Source organism: Zootoca vivipara, chromosome 16, assembly GCF_965207765.1.
Source record: "Zootoca vivipara chromosome 16, rZooViv2.hap1.1, whole genome shotgun sequence".
NCBI classification, from domain to species: domain Eukaryota; kingdom Metazoa; phylum Chordata; class Lepidosauria; order Squamata; family Lacertidae; genus Zootoca; species Zootoca vivipara.
The window spans coordinates 26,441,920-26,463,834 of record NC_142599.1 but is presented as its reverse complement, the minus strand read 5'-3'; the positions used below and the strand labels follow the sequence as shown (position 1 = coordinate 26,463,834).

The 21,915-nt window shown below is 47.9% G+C and overlaps 1 protein-coding gene across 5 annotated transcripts in view; it reads right to left on the bottom strand.

The window, feature by feature from the left end:
• Positions 1 to 21,915, bottom strand: part of ARHGEF2 (Rho/Rac guanine nucleotide exchange factor 2) — a 120,313-nt gene that overhangs the window by 56,090 nt on the left and 42,308 nt on the right. For 2 of the 5 annotated variants that reach the window (XM_088659662.1, XM_060269560.2), the window contains exon 1: positions 974 to 1,327. The exons of the other annotated variants lie outside the window; for them this stretch is intronic. In XM_088659662.1, coding sequence (XP_088515788.1) covers positions 974 to 1,036 — 63 coding nt within the window. In that variant the 5' untranslated portion in view covers positions 1,037 to 1,327. Of the gene's footprint in view, positions 1 to 973; positions 1,328 to 21,915 lie in introns of those variants that run through there. 5 annotated transcript variants of the gene reach the window in all.

The window sequence follows — 21,915 nt, the reverse complement described above, 5'->3', positions numbered from 1 at the left end:
CAGAATGAAGGTTTAAGCAATGTAAGAAAAATAATGGTGGGGAAGGGGGGGGATTCTCAATGAAAATGACCCAAGGGCAAGGGAGAGATAGATGCAAATACCCACTCAGAAGTCTGGGAATGAAATTTCTAAATATCTGGAACACACAGCAGAGCTGTTCTGTGCCCCTTTCATGTGGCATCGACAGAGAAACTTGATTGCTCACCCGCTGAAGAATAATAGGGCATCTGGCAAGGCGAGATCTGGGAGGGGAAAATGGGGTATGGGAGGGAGGGTGCATTTTGTTTTAAAAGAGTAAAATAAAATTGAGGGTTTCCTTTGGGGCCACAAGTCAAAACATGCAGGGTCATGAAAGCAGATCGAGAAATATTTGGCATTTGGCTGAGATCCTTGGCGAGAATATTTATTTGCAAGTCAGTGAAAGGCAAATGTGTTCAAGGGTTGAGCTTGTGGGGGTCGCTAATTTCACTGAGTCTCAACAGCCTGGAAACTTTTACAAATCAAACCAAATCAGATTAAGAGTCGGACATGTGTGTGTTTTGTTTCTCTCAAACAAACAAACAAACAAACAAACAAACGATTTCAAGGGAATGTTTAAAACATAGAATAACTTCTGAATCTCAGACAGGAGCTTCCCCTCCCAAAAAAGAAACCAACAACATCAACATACAAAGACACTTCTAAGGGGAAAAAGAGGTTACAAAGAGCAGGCTGCTAATGTCCCAAGACCGTGCCCCCCACCCCAATATTTCTAAAGCCTTCTCCATTGAAAAGATCATATGCCTGTCCCACAAATGTGTCCCCACCCCATCATGCCACAATAGTCCAGCTGCTCTCAAAGGCACCCCAGAACCTTTGCTCCTCTTTCCAGAAGGTCACCCCAACACATCCACTAGACACACGGACACTAGACAAGGCAATGTGAAATGTCCCTCCATCACCCCCAAACTTCAAGAGCTGAACAGGGACAAACCTTCAAGGCGACCTCCTTTGCACGATCACTTCTCGATCTGGCCAACGACTCTATCCGAGACATAATCCAAGACTGAGGCCAAACGACCCCCAAATCAATCCCCGACTGGGTCTCCCGCTAGGTGAATTGCTGGGGGGCGTTTTGGGCATGAAAAGCAACGGGGTTTGGGGTGGGGAATCAGAACCAAAAAAGGACCAGCACAAGGGATGAATGGATGGATGAGGCTCTCTCCGGAGAACAAAAAGGAGAGAGGCAGGCAGACGGACCAACGCTTCAGGCTTGCTCAGCTCGGAACATCCAACTCGCAGAGCAGGAAGTTAACTGGCTAAGCTCGCTCAAAACTGTACTCTGTCTGGGCTGTTCAAACTGCATCGCTCCTCCTCTCTCTTGAAAGAGGAGATGGAGGGGGAGGAGGGGACACCCGCTGGTGGCTTGGAACAAACGAGAGATGTGAGCACCACAGCCAGCAGCTCTGATCCTGAAGAACAGCAGCCTGCAGCGGCAGGAGGGTCCTTAGAGGTCTGTGGCACAGAGCCAGGGGGTCCCCGTGTCCGGGGACCGTGCAATGCGCTCAGGTTTTCAAACCCTGTTGCCCAGGATGCTCACCACCTCTGGAGCCACACGTGGATCACTCAAGTGGCACAGACCCTGCAAGGGTTCTGACTCCTTGCCCTCCGGAGACGGGGGAGAGAGATGGACCTCCTCCTGAGAATCTCAGGCATGGGGGTGATCGGGACGCAATGCCTCATGTCAGTCAGCCAGCCGTGCGAAAGGGTTGAAAGTAGCAACTGGAGAGGCCTCCCCTATTTCCAGTGCGGTGCTACAAGGTTTTTCCACACACCTGTCACAGGCACATAATAGCCACAATAGGGTAGCAATTTGGCAATCAAGCAATCAAGAATGCAAGAAGAGCCTGGTTGCCAGATAAGGCTAAAGGATCATCTAGTCCAGCATCCTGTTGTCACAGTGGCCAGCCAGATATCCCTGTGGGAAGCCCACAAACAGGATCCAAGCACAACAGCTGATGATTCCTGGCAAGCAGCCTACAGAAATGCATACTGCCACCGACAGTGGAGGGAGCATTTGGCCATCATGGCTAGTAGCCTTGTGCATTTTGAATTTATCTCTGCACCTTTTAAGCTGGCCGAGTTGGTGGTCATTGCTTCATCCTATGATATCAGAACACAATCCTATACCCATCTACTCAGCCTTCTGTCCCTGCTCCTGCCAGCGATCAAAACTCACCAGGCACTAGGAGGTGCATTTTGCACCTGGCTATTGGTCACTTGCGACCTGTGCGCCAGGTGGCACCTGACATCTCCACCATCTGGCTGGCTGGCACATAGCAGGGTTGTTTTTTGCTGCCATGCTCGCACCATAGCACTTTAGCAAAAGAGCAGTCTTCTTCTTCTGCGAGCCAGCTGATTCACATAGCAGCGCAGCAGCAGAAAATTTTTTCGCTGAAGTGTGTGGTTTGATTTCATTTTGAAACTGGCATAGCTGAGACCTAACCCTAACATGGAACTGAACCTAAATGTTTAGCAGTATTTCTTCCCTCTTGTCCTGTTCAGTTCTGATCCAGACATTAACTTGAAATGATTTAATAACTGGCTCAGTTACTTTGAACTTATTCAGATATATATTGTGCAGATTGTTATCATCAACTATTATTCTTGCAAAGTAACTCCGCTGGGAGTGAATATAATGTTGAATATTTATGTAGAGACCTTTTTATTATATTTAAAACGTGGTGATGGATCCAAAGGACAATGCTTCTTCCTCCATGTCACTCCCCTGAACAGGATTTGCTGAAGCCTGAGAACTTGCAGTTGGAAGGGGAAATTGTAGAAGACTACACAATTGCTTAGGTGCATGCCTGGGGATCATTGGATCTTGACTGTTTTCACACACTAATGCCACATCCTGTGTAGAAATCTATCAGTTATATTTTATCTGCACAATCAGAATGAATTCCAGGAACCAAAAGGCTTTTTCTGTGCAGCCTGAGCAGGAGCAGTGAACGTTATTGTTAATTGTTGTAGCTTGTCTTCACTTACCCCACCTCACTGCCCTGCTTACAGTTGTTAAGAATATTTTTATATTATGAATGGTCCAAGTCACCATTAAGAAAAATAGGTAGGAATGGGCCAATACCGGTATATATATGTGGACTGTCCCTGGATCAAGTGACTTTTCTTCTTTAAGTTCTCAAAGTTCTTAATCTAGCTCAAGGCAGAGGCTGACTTTGCCACTTCAGGGGGTGTGTAGGTGTGTGCCCAGCCGAGCACCCCAGGTATGAAAAAGGAAACATTCCTTCATTTAGGTTTGGGGTGGTCTTTTCCCCTTCTGTGGCCCTAGCCATATTCCACCTTGGAGCACAACTGAGAGTGACCTTCAAAGGGGGGGGGGAGAGAAGCTGGGCCACTCCATATTAGGGGAAGGGCTGCAGCTCGGTACTATAGCATCTACCTTGAATGCCAAAGGTCCCAAGATCGGTCCCCAGAATCTCCAGATACAGCTGTGAGAAACCCCTTCTTCAAATGCCAGATGTCTACCAGCCAGTTGTAGACAATACGGAGCTAGATGGGCCAATGGTCCGGCTCATTATAATGCGGCTCCCCGTGAGAAAGAGACCAGTCTCTGACCCAAAGAGCTTGCAGTGTAAAAGTGGACCACGGGGAAGGCATCAAGATGGATATAAGGCCGTTAACTGACCCATTTGTGCAAAAGATCGATTGCCACAGTTAAAGGTAATAAACCCAGATGTTCATGTTAATTTGTATTCAGAGCTGCTTGCTGGTTCACAAATTATCTCCCCACCCGACCTCCCCACCCTGTCTTAACCATCCCCCTCTGAACTGCTCAGCACTTTCTTTCAGGAGCAAAATGCCTGGGTGTTTGGGGGGGCTTCATCTGAGCTAGGCCTCAATCCCAGAAGGAAAACAGTCCTAGAACATGTGAAGTGACACAAGAGTGCCTCCAATACGAGCAGAGTGTGCCATTCTCCCCACCCCTCCCAGCCATCTGAGATTAGGGGTCAAACTGCAGGCAGACAACATTATAAACTTTTAGAATTTCATCTCTCTCCCTCCCCTTCTTCCCAATCTTTTTTCTGAGTCTCCTCCACTCTCAAGCCCCCACTTGGCCTCACTGTGTTGGGGAGGGGTTAGGACAGCAACTTACTCAATAATGGTTGGGGCACAAAGCCTCTTGGCTAGCTTTGCAGCTGCTGGAGTAAAGGACCGGCTCTTCTCTGCCTGCCACACCAACTGGACACCCCGCTTTGACTGACCCGGTTGGAGGAAAACAAAATGACTCTCTGGCTGAGGCTGCAGAGCCCACCCCTGCCTCAAGGCATTTGACTGGGACTCACGAGGGGGGAATTTCCTTTTCCTTGACCTTCCGGGCTATTCATTAACTGTGGTCAACTGGGTCCCAGCAGCAGCTTCAGCAAAGCTTCCAAACCCTGCCTTTTGTTAGGTCACCCTGTCTCTCTCTCACACCCACACACACAACAAGCATATGCACAGGATTGTTTCAAATTACTTTCCTCCAAGGTGGGATAGACTGATCCAAGGTGGGATAGAAAAAGGTGGGATAGAAATGCAATAAATTAACAACAACAAATCCTAGTGATAAAATTGACCCATAGGTGTGGGATAGGGTGTTAAGTTCATTGGAGCACAAAAAGGCATATACAGTACTGTACTTTTGGTGGACTCAGTATTAATGGGGTGGGGGGAGAACACAGTTCACCACCTTGAGCTCCTTGAAACAAAGGTGAGATATAAAGGCAATAACAAGCAAACAGCACTCCCTCTTTAGAAGTGAAGGTGTGAGCAAGAGTTTTACCACTTCCTGGATTTTACAAACTGTCAAAAAACTGCTTTTGCATGTGATTGGCCGGCAAGCCACTATGGAGAGATCAGGGCCTGGCCTACAAACCAGCAGGGTCTGCAGGCGTCACAACCCACCCCCCACCCAAGACTTTGCTGGCCCAGAACACATCTGTCAACCTGGTCATGGGCCATCATAAATGCTTGGCTGGTCACATGATGTTCTACCCTTGCCATATGTCTCAGGGCAGCAGCTCTGATACAGACTCCAGATCCACACCACACGTTCAAAGCACATGCTTCCCCCAAAAGAATCTTGGAAGCTGTATTTTGTGTGTTTGGAATTGTAGCTCTGTGGGTGGGGAAACTACCATTCCCAGGATTCTCTGGGTGAAGGCATGTGATTTAAGTGTGCATTGGGTGTGGTGGTGTGAGGCAGTGCTACATCGGTTCATCCGTGCCCTGTTTTTCTAGCGAGCAAGAGTCCCTGGAGCCCAGCACTTAGGTGGCTCCCCCCCCCATCAAAAAAAATGTCCATTGCCCATCTTTTTCTTCTGGTGATATAAAACCGAAATCCCCCAGGCCAAGTTTAAATGTTGCTTCTCAAGTTGCATACTTGGAGAAAACAGGTACCCTGCATTACTGAGCTGTTTAAATAAAAATAAAAATCCTGGCCAGAGATCAACTTTGAGGATGGTTTGGTGCTTTCTAAAAAAAGGTCCAAGCTCTGTGTCATTCTTTCCAACTAAAGTTGGCAAGAAGGTCCACTCGAGGAAGAATAAAAACTCGACTCCCACCCCACCCCATCCCACCCCCCTTTCCGTTCCCACCCTCAGGGATTTGGTGTTCCCTCTCACCAAATAAGAAAAGCATAGCCTTCAACATCCAGAATTTTAAGAGGGAGAAGCTAACACCAGCCTTATGGAGATAACTATATTTATCCCGGAGAACATTACGGTGGAGGAGAACACCCACAGTCATTCTGTTAGGTCTCAAGAGACCAGAGATGGAATCTTCGGCTGACATCAAGCCTCTTGAAAGACAATGCAGAGCAATCTGGAGGTAGTCAGTTGAGGGATTGGCTTCGTAGTCAGTCTTGGAACATATAGCGCAACAACACGAGCACTTTGGAGCAGCTGCAAAGTGCTTCTATAGCTCACCACCAATTATGCACAATCGGACTCAATGTACCTAGGATGAGGAGCATTGCTCTGCTGCAGAGCTGAATTCTGCCCGCAAAACTGATTTCCATGCCTGGGCTCAGCTCTGCAATATTATGAGCATGTGCAGAGTGCCTGTCCCTCCCTGGTTCCTTGATATGAGATTAATGGAGCAGGGCTTCCAGATCAGAGGATCAATGTTGAGCCCTCAAACTGAACATTTTGGAAATGAATAACCCACCCAGTTTGCAAAGGAGCAAAGCTCAAGAAGCCACAACGTCTGTCTGGTGCTTCTAGAAAGGCCACAAGCAGGACATGAAGGTAGCGGCACAGGATGCTCAGAGCTGTCCTGCTTCAAAAGATGGAGGCTCCGTGTTGCTGTCATGACTGGTTGCAGATGCTAGAGCCAACTTCCTCCATGGACGGGTCAAGCTTCCCTTTTAAAGGTCTTCTAAAGACAGACAGCAGCTTTTGACACATCTTGCAGCCGTGTATTCCTAGGATGAGGTATGCACTGTGTGAAGTATTTCCTTTAATCTCTGCTGTATTTACCGCCCCTTAGTTCCTTTGGTGGACCCTGAGTTCTAGTATTATAGGAGAGGGATTCCTGTCCCCCTCAATCTACTTCCCTTACACTACATATAATGAGTTGGAAAAATTTTTCAGCTCAAGGAGAGCCACGTTCCCTCATGGGCAAACTTCCAGAGGCTGCATGCCAGTGGAGGGCAGGGCTAGAGGCAGAAACAGTCCAGCCCATGAATGTGATTCTGTATAGGAGACAACATTCCAGCCACCCAAAAGCCAGAGGTTTCAACACACCTGCACATCTATGTGTCCCCAGTCTCCACCTAGGCAAGGATGGGTTCCTCCAGATGGCCTATTATGTACTGAGCACATTCATCCTGATTTCCTTGCACAAAGCTTATCTGGAGGTTAGACTATTACAGTCTTTATTGAGCATTTATTCTGATTTGTTTGTGCATTTATCTTAATTCACTTGTGGGCGGGGCGGTGGCAGTAAACATTTCCCCATTCATCCCACACTTTCCAGAGCATTTCCCCGTCACTTTCCAAACTGCAAAAGCTTGATTCTTTTTTTTTTTTAAGTGGGCTTGCTGTGCTAGGGGGAAAAGAGAGATCCATCGTGATTGCACAAACCTAAACTTATGGGATGCACTTGACACCTTCTGCCACAGAAGGCATCATCACAGCCAGGCAAAAGCACCTGAGGGCATGGAACAGGGACAGTGAGAGTCCTGAGGGCCAAAGACAGATGCCTGGAGGGCCACATGTCGCCAATAGGCAGGAAAGTTCTTCATGCTTGTTGTGTAACTTTATAAATCTACCCAGTGATCGTCTGCGCACCACCTCTCTTCACAAGAGAAGCTTGAACTCATTTTTACGTTTTGGGCATCTAAAAAATGATGTCCGAACTGACATTGAAATACACATGCACACTAGTATTAAAATTCTCATCCTCTTCCATCCTTTTCTGGTATGGAGGAAAACCTGGACGTTGACGGTCTTGCTGTTAACCAGAAGGTTAGTGGTTCAAGCTCACCCAGGGACAACTGTGGGCCGGATTCCTGCATTGCAAAGGGTTGGACTAGAGGGCCCAAGTTATACAATTCTATGGAAACCATCAGTGCGCCTCTATAGAGCTTCATCCATTTGCAGGGGTGAGCACATTCTTCAGGCCACTCACATTCAAAAGCAACATGTTTAGAAACTGTTATTCTCATTTAAAATGCACTACTTCTGGGTTTCCACATGTTAACTGCATTTGCACATATCCCAAATGACAAAAAGTATAAAGCCCTAGAAGTGTTTGTTTGAGGGCACAGCACAACTGCTGCTGCTTCCCGCCCCATCTCCTGATTATTTAGCTCTTCTCCTCTTTATTCCCCTCCCAGCCTGCCTGTCAAATTAAAAGTAGAAGCTGCTGCTTTTCAGCCATTCCTTTTTTTTTTTTTAATTATCTTTCGCTTCCTGGCTTAAGTGGAACCAGCAGTGGTGCAAGCAATTAATCCCAAAGAGCATTAACAGTGGGGCCTGGCTGCCTTGATTGAAACTCCTCGCCCAGCGCTTACACATCCTCAGACCCTGCCCCACCACAATGGCTCCATGGGCCACCTCTCCAGGATTCATTAATATGAGTAATTAAAGAAAGAGCCTTCCCTTGGGGAGGGGGTGGGGTGGAGCAGGAAAAGGAAATTGCAGGGGGGGGGAAGGGTTAAGCAGAACAGGGAATCCCCTAACACTGATCTCTGAACCCTACTTTCAATACCAGGGAATAGTCTTTAAAATTAATTATAGAGGAAAAAGCACCTCTATTTGAATCCATTGTTTTGGGTCCTAGCCTCCGGAGCATAAGAAAACAGGCTTCCTCCATCTTCCATGTGACAGCCCTAAACCCCAATTGATTATTCTCCGCTATGAATTATTCTTCTCTATGGCTAACGAAACCAGCATGAAATTATGCAAAAATAAATGCTATGGAAAGGTGCTTGATTTGCACAATGTACCAAAGACACAGGGTTCAGATATCCTTAAGCATGTACTTTGGGCACAACTGAATTCTGATGGACCTTCTCACTGAGAAGCAGACACAGCCATTTCTCTGTATGACAAAGGCCCTCAAAATCAGCTCTGTGTCCATTAAGTGCTTGAAATGTAGGAAATAAAACATGAAGGAGCAGTAAGTGGGTCCTAAGGCAAAAGGGGAGCCATCAGCTGGTGCACAGCCAATCTTCAGAAGGAGCATGGAAATGCCACCAAACTAAAAGAGGGGTGGGTGGCTATGGTATATTTCTGACCAGAAGAGAATGAAAAACTACAAAGAGACAAGGAGGGAATCTTTCCCTTAGGCCTAAAAAGCATCTGAGAAACATAAAATGAATTAGAGGCAAAAGAATTCGACACACAATAAATTCACTCAGCTCAACAGGACGTGCAAAAGGCAGGAAACTACAAGGAAGGACAATGGAAAATGGGTTAGACAAAAGGTGCAGTGTCCTCCCTTTGGAATGTGGGGCCTGCTTTTCACAGGGGAGGCGAGAACAAACAAAATGCTTTTCTCCCCCAGCTAGGTGTGCAAGGAAAGGTGGCAGCTGTGGCAGAGATATAATAATTTCCAAAACTTGTTTTATGTTCAGCCATGGTGACAGCAAGAGGGCACAATTGTAAAGGGGCAACTCAACCCAATGGGAAAAGTGCCAAAGGGCAATTCTATAGTGACCAATGTGACATTTGGAAGCTTCTTTACATAATCTCTTGTGCTTTAGGTAATATTATCTGAATTCCAATTAAGATTAAAATATTTGTGTGTTAACTGGACTGGCTTGATCTTCCCTACAAAAATATTCAAGAAGTATGCTGCAGGTAGTTTAAATGTTCTTTTTTTATTGTGTTTTAAAAGATGCGACCGATGTAACAGTTTAACAACAGGGGTATAAATGCAATCAATACATAAATAAGGTAAATGTTTTATCTAAAAGAATGGATAAAAAAATAATTTCATCATACTAATTTTTCAAGGGCAAGTGTCAAATTTATGGTAATGTTTATTTGAAAGTGTGGGGAAAAGGTTTTTCTGCAAATTACCTGTGGCCAACATAACCACTCTGAGTTTTTTATTATAATAATAATAATAATAATAATAATAATAATAATAATAATAATGTGGTGTATAAATTATATGAAATAAAATAAAATTAGGAAATAACATGGCCAACATTACCTGTGTTAATTAATGGATAAAAAGGTAAACGACCCCTTACAGTTAAGTCCAGTCGCAAACGACTCTGGAGTTGCAGGGCTCATCTCGCTTTACTGGCCCAAGGGAGCCAACGTTCGTCCGCAGACAGTTTTTCCAGGTCATGTGGCCAGCATGACAAAGCAGCTTCTAGCGAACCAGAGCAGCACACGGAAACGCTGCTTACCTTCCCGGTGTAGCGGTACCTATTTATCTACTTGCACTTTGACGTGCTTTTGAACTGCTACCGGTAGGTTGGCAGGCGCTGGGACTGAACAACGGGAGCTCACCCCGTCGCGCGGATTTGAACCGTCGACCTTTCGATCAGCAAGCCCAAGGCTCAGTGGTTTACACCACAGCACCAAACATGTCCCAATTAATGGATAGACACCCACAAATAATTGCTTCCAAAGCAAGACTCTGTGCATATGGCATTTTACCAGGTATTTACTAGTTACAGTTGAGCATCAGGTCCATGTGGGAAGTTGTAATGTCCAGGGGAATTTAAAGTTAGCTGTGGCAAAACCCTCATGATTTGTTTCTTTTCAACCCAATGTTTTCAGGGAAGACAAACGTTACAGAAGTCCCCTTATTAAGAAGAGGATATTGCATCACCTGGCCAACCAATTTTCTTTTCAATTTCCACATCTCAAACTCAACAACAACAAAATTGCCATCCGACACCTCAGCGGCTGTTTCTGCTCCCACTCTTTCTTTCAGGATAGCCACAAGGACATTGCGTTTGTGGGGTTTTATTTTAAATTATGTTGAAAATTCATCTACATGTTTCACAGGGTTGTGAAGTTCCCTGAGATAAGGCAAGAAGAGGCCTTCAGCTCCCGAGGTGATTTTTTTATATCTCTAGCTCAGGAGTGGAGAAAACACCCGGTGCCGTACAGGTCACCCAGTGAGCTACATGGCCAAGTGAGGATTCGAACTCTGGTCTCTCCATAGTCCTAGTCCGACAGTCTAACTCCTACTGGCTCTCTTCCTCTGGGGCAGCCATCCCCTTCCTGGTTCCTTCACCTGCTGCCTTCCACTGGCCCCAGAACTGTTCTGCCTCAGGCCCTGCCAATGCCAAAAGCCCCAATTGGCAAACTCCCCGTCTCAGTATCTCAGGCCAGCCAAAGTGCAGCTGTTGACTCTTTGCACATTCTGCAGCTGTTGAAGGCACAGGAGCTGTGCCAGAAGCAAAGTGTGGCAATGCCAAGGCTGAAAAGATTGCCTCATGAGACAAGCCTACCCTCTCGGACTGGAGAACAGAGCCTGTTATGTTGACCAGGACCAGGACCAGAGAAGGCACCTCCAAATGACCAGTTGGTTGAGCCCCTTCATCCTGATTTGCCTTCATGGAGGTTATATCATACAACTGTAATGCTGGAAGGGACCCCAAGGGCCATCTAGTGAGCATTCATCCCAGTATGGTTGCAGGGTGCTGAATCATTCCTCCCTCCCACACTTTTCAATCCATTTCTCAGTCTCTTTCCAAACTGTAATAATCCATATGTATTAATTTTAGAGGAGGGCTTGTTGCACCTTGTGTGCAAGAAGGCACCAACCCACTTTAACTGTGTAAACCTAAATTTAAGCTAGGCAAAATAGTGACTGGTCTGGAGGCACCCAACGTTGGGTCTGGCTGCTGTAAAGCACCTAGGGATTTGTACAAAAGGTGGCATAATAAAAAATATTTCAAATCAATAAGCAAAGTAAAAGCCCACTAAGCTGAATGGTGCTTTTCTCCAGTAAGTTAAGTGTACATGACAAACAGTTTCAAAAGTGGCACCCAAGGGGAAAGTCTGTTGGAAGCAGTTTCTCCCATCGCTGTAGAAGTGTGATAGGAAAAGCTGCACATGGCTGCATTCTTACTTCTGTGCTGTTTTCTGTGCACACCAAAGTGCATTGCAGGGGGTTGCTCTAGATGACCCTTAGGGTCTCTTCCAACTCTACAATTCTATGATTCTAAGAAATATCCATAATCAACATTAAGTTTAAATGGGGTAACTGCTCTTATGCGTAACAGCATCGGTACAATGCTCCCCAACCACAGATGCACAGAAACATGCCCACTTTACATTGGGCCTTAAAACTTTTGAGAGCTCTCTGAAGGTTTGCATCTTATAACTCCATGCAGTTTGCAGAAGGGGGAAGAGACTGAGGGAAAGATCATTTGTCTTCCGCCTTCTGTGGGAACTAGCTCCCTGCTTGCTGCGGCCTCCACGCCCACCCAGCTGTTGCTTCAACGGCTGAAATTACAATCTGGCTGGAAAAACCAGGGGAAAGGAGGGAAGGAACTAATCCCCTTGATTCCTCCTAACAGGTGTTCCATAGCAGCAGCATTAGTGATGGAAGGGGATTCCTCCCCCTGTTCTTCCGCTAGCCCCCTAGAGGCCAACTTGCTTGAGTAACCAACGGCTAGTTGGCGCTAATAGCTTAGAATGCAGGTCAGTGCCAGGTTAAATCCTCTTCAAATAATGTTGCATCTGCAGTTACCGAGCAAAAAGCACCTGGGATTTGGCTCAGGCCTGTTTGGAGCATGGACAGACCAACACCCGCAACCAGAGCTCAGCCCCAGTTCCTGTTTTGGACATAGTCCTGTAGTTAACTACAGTGGTACCTCTACTTACGAATGACTCGACTTACGAATGTTTCTACTTACAAATGGAGCTCCGTCCGCCATCTTGGATGCTGTTTAGATAGGATTTTTTCTACTTACGAATTTTTAGATAGGGTTGCTTCGACTTACGATTTTGTTCTCCCAATGCATTCCTATGGGATTCGACTTACACCTTTTTTCGACTTGCGAATGTGCATTCGGAACGCATTAAATTCGTAAGTAGAGGTACCACTGTACTTGTGTGGTTGCCATCAGCGATCTGGAATTTCACACAGGCAGGGGCGGAAGAAATCGCTCAGGCACCTGGAGCGGCACCCAGCGGCGTGCACCTGGGGGCATGGCGTCACCACGCAGGGCGCATGTGCGCATCACCACGCACGACGCATGTGCGCTATGCAAATGCGCAGTACGCAGCGGTTCCGCTGGCAAACTGCTCCAGCGCCGCACGGGGACGGCGCCGGGACCCTCCACCCATGGCTGCAGCCAAAAACGGAGGACCCTCCACTTGCGGCTGCAGCCATGAGCAGAGGACCCCAGCACCATCCTTGTCCGGTGCTGGAGCGGCTTGCCGCCGGCAAACTGCTATGCAGTGCACATGTGTAGCGCTGTCGCACATGCGCACTACGCAGCAGCGCTGCCGACAAACCGCTCCAGCGCCGCGTGGGGACGGCACCGGGACCCTCCGGTCGTGGCTGCAGCCGCAAGCAGAGGATCCCGGCACCATCCGCACAGCACTGAAGTAGCGCCGCTCGGCTTGGGAGCTGTGGAGGGGGGGCACGCCGAGTGTCACTCCCTCCAGGGTGGCACCCGGGGCAGACTGCCCCCATCACACCCCTTGCTACACCAGTGCACACAGGCGAGTCCTTCACTAGCCCATTTGATTTCCATGCTGGCCAGGGAAGGAGGGAGAGGCTTCGTTTCCTATTGGATCAGGCCAAACGTCCAATTGGCCAGCATCCTGTTCCCAACAGTGTCTGGTCAGATGCTTCTAGGCCAGTGTTTCCCAACCTTGTGCCTCCAGCTGTTTTCGGACTACAATTCCCATCATTCATGACCACTGGTCTTGCTAGCTAGGGATGATGGGAGTTGTAGTCCAACAGCTGGAGGCACAAGGTTGGGAAACACTGTTCTAGGCAACCCACAAGCAGGGCAAGACAGAGAGGGCAGCTTTCCAGTTTGTCCTCAGCAGCTTACACTCAGAGCTGGACTGCCTTTGGTCATGGAGGTTCCACTGAGCTAGTTGCTGAGAACAGACTTATGCCCTCCCATCAGTGGCTATTCCCCCATCCCTCCCCCATCCAGACATCTCCCACAGCTGGTGTGTCACATTCGTGCCGTCCCACCCTGCTGCTATTTATAACAACCTACAGTAAGCCAGCCCACTTTGCAAGAGGAAACATATCCCAATCGAACCACCCCAAACTTCCCCTTCAGCCCCACTGGGGACTTTTTTTTGCCGGCGTGAGACTTCCTCCCTGCTTCTGTGGCTGAGAAAGCAAAGCCGGGGACTCCCCACCCCCTCATCAGTAACCTTATCAGGCCCCAGCCTCACTCGGGGGCTCTTCCTGGGATGGGCGGGCCCACTGGAACAACAAATAGAAGGTGGGGTTTTTCCTGGCATGCAGGATGGAAGCTACAAGAGGGTCTGGTGAGGGGGGGCACTGCAGGGTGGAAGCCCCGAGACTCCAAAGAAATGCAAGTTATTGCCAAAGCAGCAGAAACCCCAAAGGCTCAAGGCATAGAGTCCTTTGCCAGTTCTTTCTGCAGAAGTCTCAAGGCAAAGGGCTGATGTAGGCATGACGTCTAATGTGGAAGTACCACTCAGACAAAGCAGCAGCTGCTGAAACATGAAAGTGGTCCTCGTAACCCCCTAATGGCCGCCACTAATTCACAGGAGGGATGTGCATCAGATTTGGGTGAATCCCAAAGCAAAAACTGGGTGCCTAAAAGGGACTTTTGGCTTGTCAGAGGGGAAGCCAGGTCAGTACAAGGAGGCATGAGTTAAAGTGCTTTAAGTTTATGGCACCTCAGCAATCCAGGCATAAGTTTACAGATTTCTATCACGTCAACTGTTACTTGCCTTTTCTCTAATCAAACAAGTCCCAAATGCTGCAACCTTTCCTTGTAGGGGAGTTGCTCCATCCCCTTGGTTGTTTTGGTTGCCTTTTTCTGAACATTTTCCAGCTCTACAATAACCTTTTTGAAACGAGGCAACCAGAACTATGCACATCCCCACTTTGCTGGCTGAACCTGAGGTTGGGATCCCAACATGCCCCTGATGCTTTGGCCACGGGTGGGTGTTCCTGGCTCCACACGTCACCACACATTTCATGGGTGTTCCACCCAGTGAGTCCCCACAAACAACATGCCATGCAGCAGCGCTCCATCCAAACAGCAAGGCCTTGGGAACAAAGGTGGTTCCCTCGAGGAAAGCCACCTGCGGCTCAGGTGGCAAACAAGAAACAACCATGTGTGCGTGAGTCACAGGCTGAAGACTGCAAGGCCCCAAAGGTAAAATGGAAACACAAAGATGGTGTAGAAAACGCTTTTGCCACTGGCTTGCTGAGCTGAGCCTTAAACCAAGCTGCCTCTCCACCCTCCCAAAAATCAGGCCGTTCTCTGTAGAGTGACCCTGGGAGCCTTGGGTCTTTCCTAATGAAAAATGCTCTCCCTGACCTGGGGAAGATCCCTGCTTCCCCTCAACTGGGACAGACAGGACCGTGTGAATGCAAACCCACAGGGTTGCAGCCCAAACACATGGTCTGCCCCAGCAGGACTGAATTTATTGACTCGTTTTACTTCATGAAATTTATACAACCCTTGATTGCAAACAAACATACAAACCTCAAAGTGGTTTACAAAAATATAAAACACAGAAATCAGGGAAAGGTTATGGCAATAGTTTAGAACATACAAAAGGTGAAAATACTGTACTAAAAGGGGATAAAATTTGCATCAACTTCCTAATCCTCTCTTCAGAGAACCACTAACTCTTTTGAGGGGAATGGATGAGGGGGAAAGTGAGACCCCTGCGCTGAGAGCATGCTTACTGCACTAGAAGCAATCCCTCCTTTTTTTGCTTTACCCCACATGACCAGTCCCAGCTCTGCCTGCTTATGAGGACGGGAGGCAGAGCAGCCCCAGGAAGCAGTAGGTGTCAGTAAGGCAAAGGTATTTCTGAAGGACTGAGTCAGAACTACGCCAGAATGTCTGCCTCACAGTGGGGAGGTCTTGTGATGTGAGGGTGGAAAACGCACCAAAGCTCAACCTACCCATGGCACCTAGCACCTTCCCTGACACTTAAAATAGAAGAACGGAGAGAGAAAGTGTCACCAGCATGAATAAAATAATAATGGTGAGGGGGGGGGGCACACAGTAAAAGGCTCCGTGGTTTGATGATGGCGGCTGGACGTGGAAGGGCAGAGGAACTGGAAGCCGGAATCCCCTCTTAGCAATGAAGCGTAATGAGAGCCAGAGCGTCAGGCTAGGACCTAGGAGTCCAGCGTTTGAAAACCCGTGATTTAACGCTGAATTGGGTTCCCCGCAGATTACCATTTAGTGCTAAAGAGTGGATTTCCCAGGGGAAAGTTTCAGGGCAAAGGCAAAACCACTCAGCCCCATGCCTAGAAAGCATGGGACAAGCAGAAAACCACTCCGGCCTGTGCTTTCTAGGCAGGGGACAAGCGGAAGTGTGGACAAGCCCTCAATCACGAAGCTCCCTGGGTGACCTTAGACTACTCACAGCTTCTCAACCTAACCTACCTCACGGGGTTGTTGTGGGGATTATATGAGAAATAGGACCTACCTCACAGTGGAAACACTATCATGCATTTGGGGTGGGGTGAAGATGAATGGAACCCTCCCCACATGCTCCAAGGTCCTCTCCCCACAGCTCTGGCTCCCCTCTTCCATCCCTTGGCAACCCAAGATATAGGTACGGTGATTTTTGTCTTCACCAGAAGGCCTTGAAAACCCCTGTGCACCAGGCATGTTAGCTGAAACTTGGAGCTTGCCCCAAAGTGTTAGGCGAGCTGGATGCTAAGTTTATATTTTATTTTACATTATTACGCTCTGCTTATCTCTCGCTCCTCCTTCCTTAATCATTGCTTTTCTAAAATAAACTCTTTATCATCCAGAATACTGGAGGTTGGCTGGCTTTTTTAGGCCACGACCGCCTTATCTCCCACACACCAGGCACTGACACTACAAGCTACAAGCTTTCTGCAGAGACCCAGGCTGACTCTTGCATCCAGCAGAGACTAGCGGAAGTCGGCTGGCAAGTTTCCCAATTCCCAGGATAAAAGCAAGCTTGGAGGCTTATAAGCAGTATTGCCCAAAGGTTAGAGAGGTAGGGGGGTGTTATACAGGGTGGATATACAGGGCCGGCCCTACGGCCAGGCTGGGTGGCGCAGGGCACCACGGCGCCGGCCCGCCGCGAGGGCGCCGCAAGCTGCGCCCGCCCGCTGGCCGGCCGGTTCACCGCGCAGCTGCACCCATGGCAACCGCGCTGTGCCTGCCCGTCCGCCGCACAGCAGCGCCTGTGGCAGCCGCGCTGCGCCCTGCGCCCGCCCACCGCGCTGGGAAACGGGGGGCGCCGGAGGGATCCGTCACTCCACGGCGCCAGGGGCCCTGTGGATATACCCAGAGGACGCCATAGCACAGGCATCCCCAAACTGCGGCCCTCCAGATGTTTTGGCCTACAACTCCCATGATCCCTAGTTAACAGGACCAGTGGTCAGGGATCATGGGAATTGTAGTCCAAAACATATGGAGGGCCGAGGTTTGGGGATTCCTGCCATAGCAGGTGGTCCTTCAGGTACCCTGCTACTCCCATAAGAACTTAAGAGCAGTCTGCTGGATCAGGCCGATGTCTCATCTAGCCCAGCATTCTGTTCTCACAGTGGTCAACCAAATTGCCTATCCCTTCCCGTGGTTTCCAGAAACTGGTATTCAGAAGCAATTCTGCCTCTGACTGTGGAGGCAGAGCACAGCCATCATGGCAAGTAGCCATTGATAGTCCTCTCCCCTCCAGATCACGTAGAGCTTTATAGGTCAAAACCAGCACTTCGGATTGGGCCCGGGGGTGGGGTGGGGGAATCAGAAGCCAGTAAGGTGGCGTGGAAGATTTCTTGGGCTGAATCGCTTCAAGACTGCAGGTGCGGGGAATGATGTGACCATAAAGAGCCAAGTCAGAGCAAAGAAGCCAGCCTAGTCTCCCTTGGCATACTGTTTCTCCATGTGCAGGGAAAGGGAAGCCTTCAAACACACAGCCACCCTGAAGGGCTACAGTCAAGTAACTGCTTGTTTCCCCAGTGACACCATTTAAATCAGCAGGATGTATTACAAACCAAACACATATCTCTCTCCCCCCCTCCCCACACACAAAACTTGGGATTCCTCATGTGGCCATAAGTTCCAGAATATGCATGCGGACGTATTTCCTTTTGCCTGGCTCGAACCTACTGCAAATCAGCTTAACTGGGTGACTGTCATCATACGATGGAAACAGCTATAACTGTCTCCACACTGTCCATCACCCTGCAAACCTCTGCAAATGATTTCACAGGCTGGCTGGGGCGGATCTACTGTGAAACTAATGAAGCTTAAGCTTCAGGGCCCCTAATCCTGGAGGGGCCCCAGAAGTGACTTTAGTCTACAATGCTTTAAAATGTTGGGCCTAATAGACCCAATTTGAATTGCACGACTGATTATTATTTTTGTTGTTGTATATATTTCAACAATCCCAAAGTTTGAGATTCAGCAGCACAGATGCTCTAAGGGTGGAGTGATCTGTTGTGGAACAACCCCATTGAAGAAGATAAGTCATTAACCAGACCTTGTTACAAAGGGCCCCCCTTGACAGTTCAAGCTTCAGGGCCCCCAAAATGTAGGTCCACCACTGAGGTCAGTGCAGGGGGAAACTGGAGGAAGAGAGAGGCAGTGTGGTGTAGTGGTTAGAATGCTGGACTAGGACCTAGGATATCCCCACTTGCCCATCAGGAAACTGAGTGAGTCAAGCTTGCTGGTCTGACCTACCTCACAGGGTTATTGTGAGAATAAAATGAGGAGGGGGAGAACCATGTATGCTACCTTGAGCTTCTTGGGGGGAAAGGTGGGATATAAATTAAATAAATAAATAAACACTTAGATTCAGCTGTAAACCTAGCTAAACACCATTTCAGAAGTCTTCTCCTTCCGAAAGCGTCACCTTCTCTATTCTTGTCATCACAGCTCCTGCTTGCAGGAACAGCCTGACGTTCTAAAATGGGAACGCTGTGGAATAATTTGCCTTTAATAAATCGCAAGTATTAACTTTGTTCCAAGCAGGTCAGACAGTTTAACTTGCTAATAATCTACAGTATATATCTTTAAGGGGGGAAAAGAAAAAATGGGCCACATTGTTGAGACCAGTCATATGAGCCCTCAAGAAACATGGCGGAGAGAGGGAGGAAGTTTGAGAACAGCCACAAAAGGGAAATTGCCTCTCAGCTCCTCTGCCTGGGATTATTAATTCTGCAATGGTGCCCCAGGACATAGTGTTAACCTGGGGGAGAAAATCTAAATGGCACCCCTTCTTTCCAGTAACAAACAAGGGGTGTGATCTACTGGGAGGTCCTTCTGCAAAAGACTTATGGAAATGAATGTGGGAGAACATTCCCCTGGACTGTGCACACCTGAGATAATATGCTTGTTTCCTGCTATGCTGCTCTTAAGGCTGCCCAGCAACTTGTGACCTCACTAAACTCCATGCTCAGAACAAGGACTGCCCCTGTATGGCCACATTCGCACCCTACATTTAAAGCACTATGATACTGCATTAAAGGATTCTGGGAGCTGTTGTTTGTTAAGGGTGGTGAGAGTTGTTAGGAGACCCTTCCTATTCCCCTCTCTCAAGAGCTAGAAATTCTCAGAGTTCCCTGTGAAGAGAGATTGATTTATTAAACCACTCTGAAAATTATAGCTCTGGGAGAGCAATAGGCAAGCCTGGGGCTGATGGGAAATGTAGTCCAAAATGACTGGAGGGCATCAGGGTTGGCAAAGGCTGGGCTACATGCTCAGTTGTGCACCAATCCATCCTTTGACTTCAAAAACAACCAGCATCTGAAACCAGTTAGTGGCTTAGCTGGGTTCTCTTAATAGTGGCTCCATTCAAAGACAAGTGAAACCTGTCGATAGAGTGTTGTTTACCAAAGGCAAATCCTGGAACTTATGCACTGGACAAAAAGTAGAGTAATAGAAGAACTACCAACACCACCATATTAAGAGCCAAGACAAAGCTTCATTAGGCTTAATCGTGTCTTCTAAAAGTGACTGGAGCTAAATATGCTGGATAGAAAAATGCAAAAACAAGTTGCTCAGAGTCAACTGATAGGCCATTTGCATGCAATGGAATTGCATGGAGGTCAGATGTGCCAATGAGAGGCAAAGTCAAGTGCTGGATTTGATCCCAGGATGCTGCAGGAAAACGCTTCTCCTTGGCAGGAGCTGAAGGTATTACTTTTTCAAAGCCCTGGGCAACTTAGGTCCAAGGTACCTCGAGGTCTGCCTGAATCCTTATATCCCATCTCGATCACTGAGATCATCTGCAGGAGCGTCGCTGGTTATTCCCAGAGTTGACTAGACTGATTTGACAGTAAAAAGGAACTAAGTCTTTAGTGCCATTTGTCCCCAGGTGAGTTCCTGCTCATTCCGCCTCCATGTGGAATGGAGATTTAGCAGGCACCTTCTGTGTCAACGTCTAAACACCCGCTGAAAACTTTTCTATTCCATCAGGTTTATGCAGGAAATTAAGAACACATATTTCCATAATAGCTGATTTTCCATTTTAACTTTTTTAAATATAGTTTTCATTGCGCTGTTTTTAAGGTGTAATTGTTGTAAGCCACTCAGATTTTTTTTCTTTCTCTTAAGAATAGAGGTATATACACATTTTTGTAAATAAAATAAATCTCAAGTGGGTGACGGATGCAACGTGTCTGAGCTGCTCAACACAGGGATCGGCCAGCTTTCTTGCAGACAAGGCTGGCTCTACTGTTAGGCTAAAGTGAGGCAGCCGCTTCAGCTGGTGTATTTTGAGCGAGAGGCCCCGGCAGAGTTGTGTGCTGCTGCAGGCCTGCCTTGCACTCGCTAAGCTAGTCTGCTGACCTCAAGTGCAGGGCAGGAGGACACTGACACATCACCAGCGTTCATCAAACACAATTCAACTGCCAATCTGGCACATGGAATAAGGGGAGGTGCCATCCTGTCCTTCACCACAGGAAGCAATATGACTTGGGCCGGCCCTCCTTGGAGAGCCTCGTAGGAGTCTCCCAGATTTAAACGTCATGAACACGGCCTCAGCTCAGGTTTCTCCCTTTCTGTTTTAGCAATAAAGTGCTGAGCCCAAAGGACAGGAACCACCTGTGCAAACAGGCCACTTTTGAACTCCAAATCTGTTTATTCGGATCGCTTCAAGACAGGCAAAAGGGCCTGATGCAATCAGTGCACAAAGCATGCCGTGTCCTCCCAGACTGGCGGGGAACAGCTGGACCCATTTTTTTCTCAGCTTCTAACCCAAATCAGCTGGAGATCCCTTTCAAGTTGGAGCTGGGAAAGAAATCCGTTCCTAACGACAAGTCCCAGATTTCCTGAAAGGGACTGTGAGCTGGAGAGGAAAGGAGCAATGAATCAGCCGCTCCTTCTTCCCCAGGCAACAACGACCACAGAATGCACACAGGCTCCGACACCCTGGATAGTTAAGCAAAAGGGAGCTCACACACTGAAGCAGGTATCAAAGGCCAGATTGAGCGAGGAGCTAATTTGGGGCAAAATTCGAGCCCAGGCAGACCAAACCCAAAGCAGTTTTGTTACCCGAGGCAATTAATCCACCTGTTCCTTAACGCACTGACTATATTACTGAGCATTCTGTGATATCGCAGCAGCTCAGAGTTCAAGTCTGTTTGTTTCAGTGCAGGTCTACCCCAGTCTCATGAACAGTGGCAGGGTGCCCCCCCAAACCCAGCTTTCGAGCAAAAGAGGTATTTGTGAGAAGGGAGTGCTATTTCCCCTGAGTCTCTCTCCCCTTCCTCCCCCCTTGTACTGGCCAACATTTTTCTCTCCAGTCAACTGAGCTCAGATGGGGCTACCATGCATAGGGTGAGAAGCTACAAGAAGATGGGATGAGGAAAGTTCAGCTCACTTCACAGGTGTGCCCATTACTGCTTCAAAAAGAGCACACTCTGTCTACTTTATTTACTACTTAAGTTATTCTTTCTCCACTTAAATCTCAGCTTTCAACCTTATGAGCCCCCCAGGTGGCTTCCCAGAATCATTTTAAACTACTGGAGTAAAATGAGGTAAGCATAAAGACCATTTCTTATTGGGGCTGAGAAAGATAATAGCATAGTAAATGCCAGACAAGCAGATCAAGAGTTCCCCAAGCAGGGTGCCACCAGAAAAAAGGCCCTGTAATACCACTTAGGCACATTTGGGGCAGGTGAGGATTTTAAAAAATGATGCAGCGCCAGGTTTAGCACCAGGGCTGAGGTGTACAGGCTACAAGCAGCAGCCAGTTTTAACCCTTATATAATCTTTTGTCG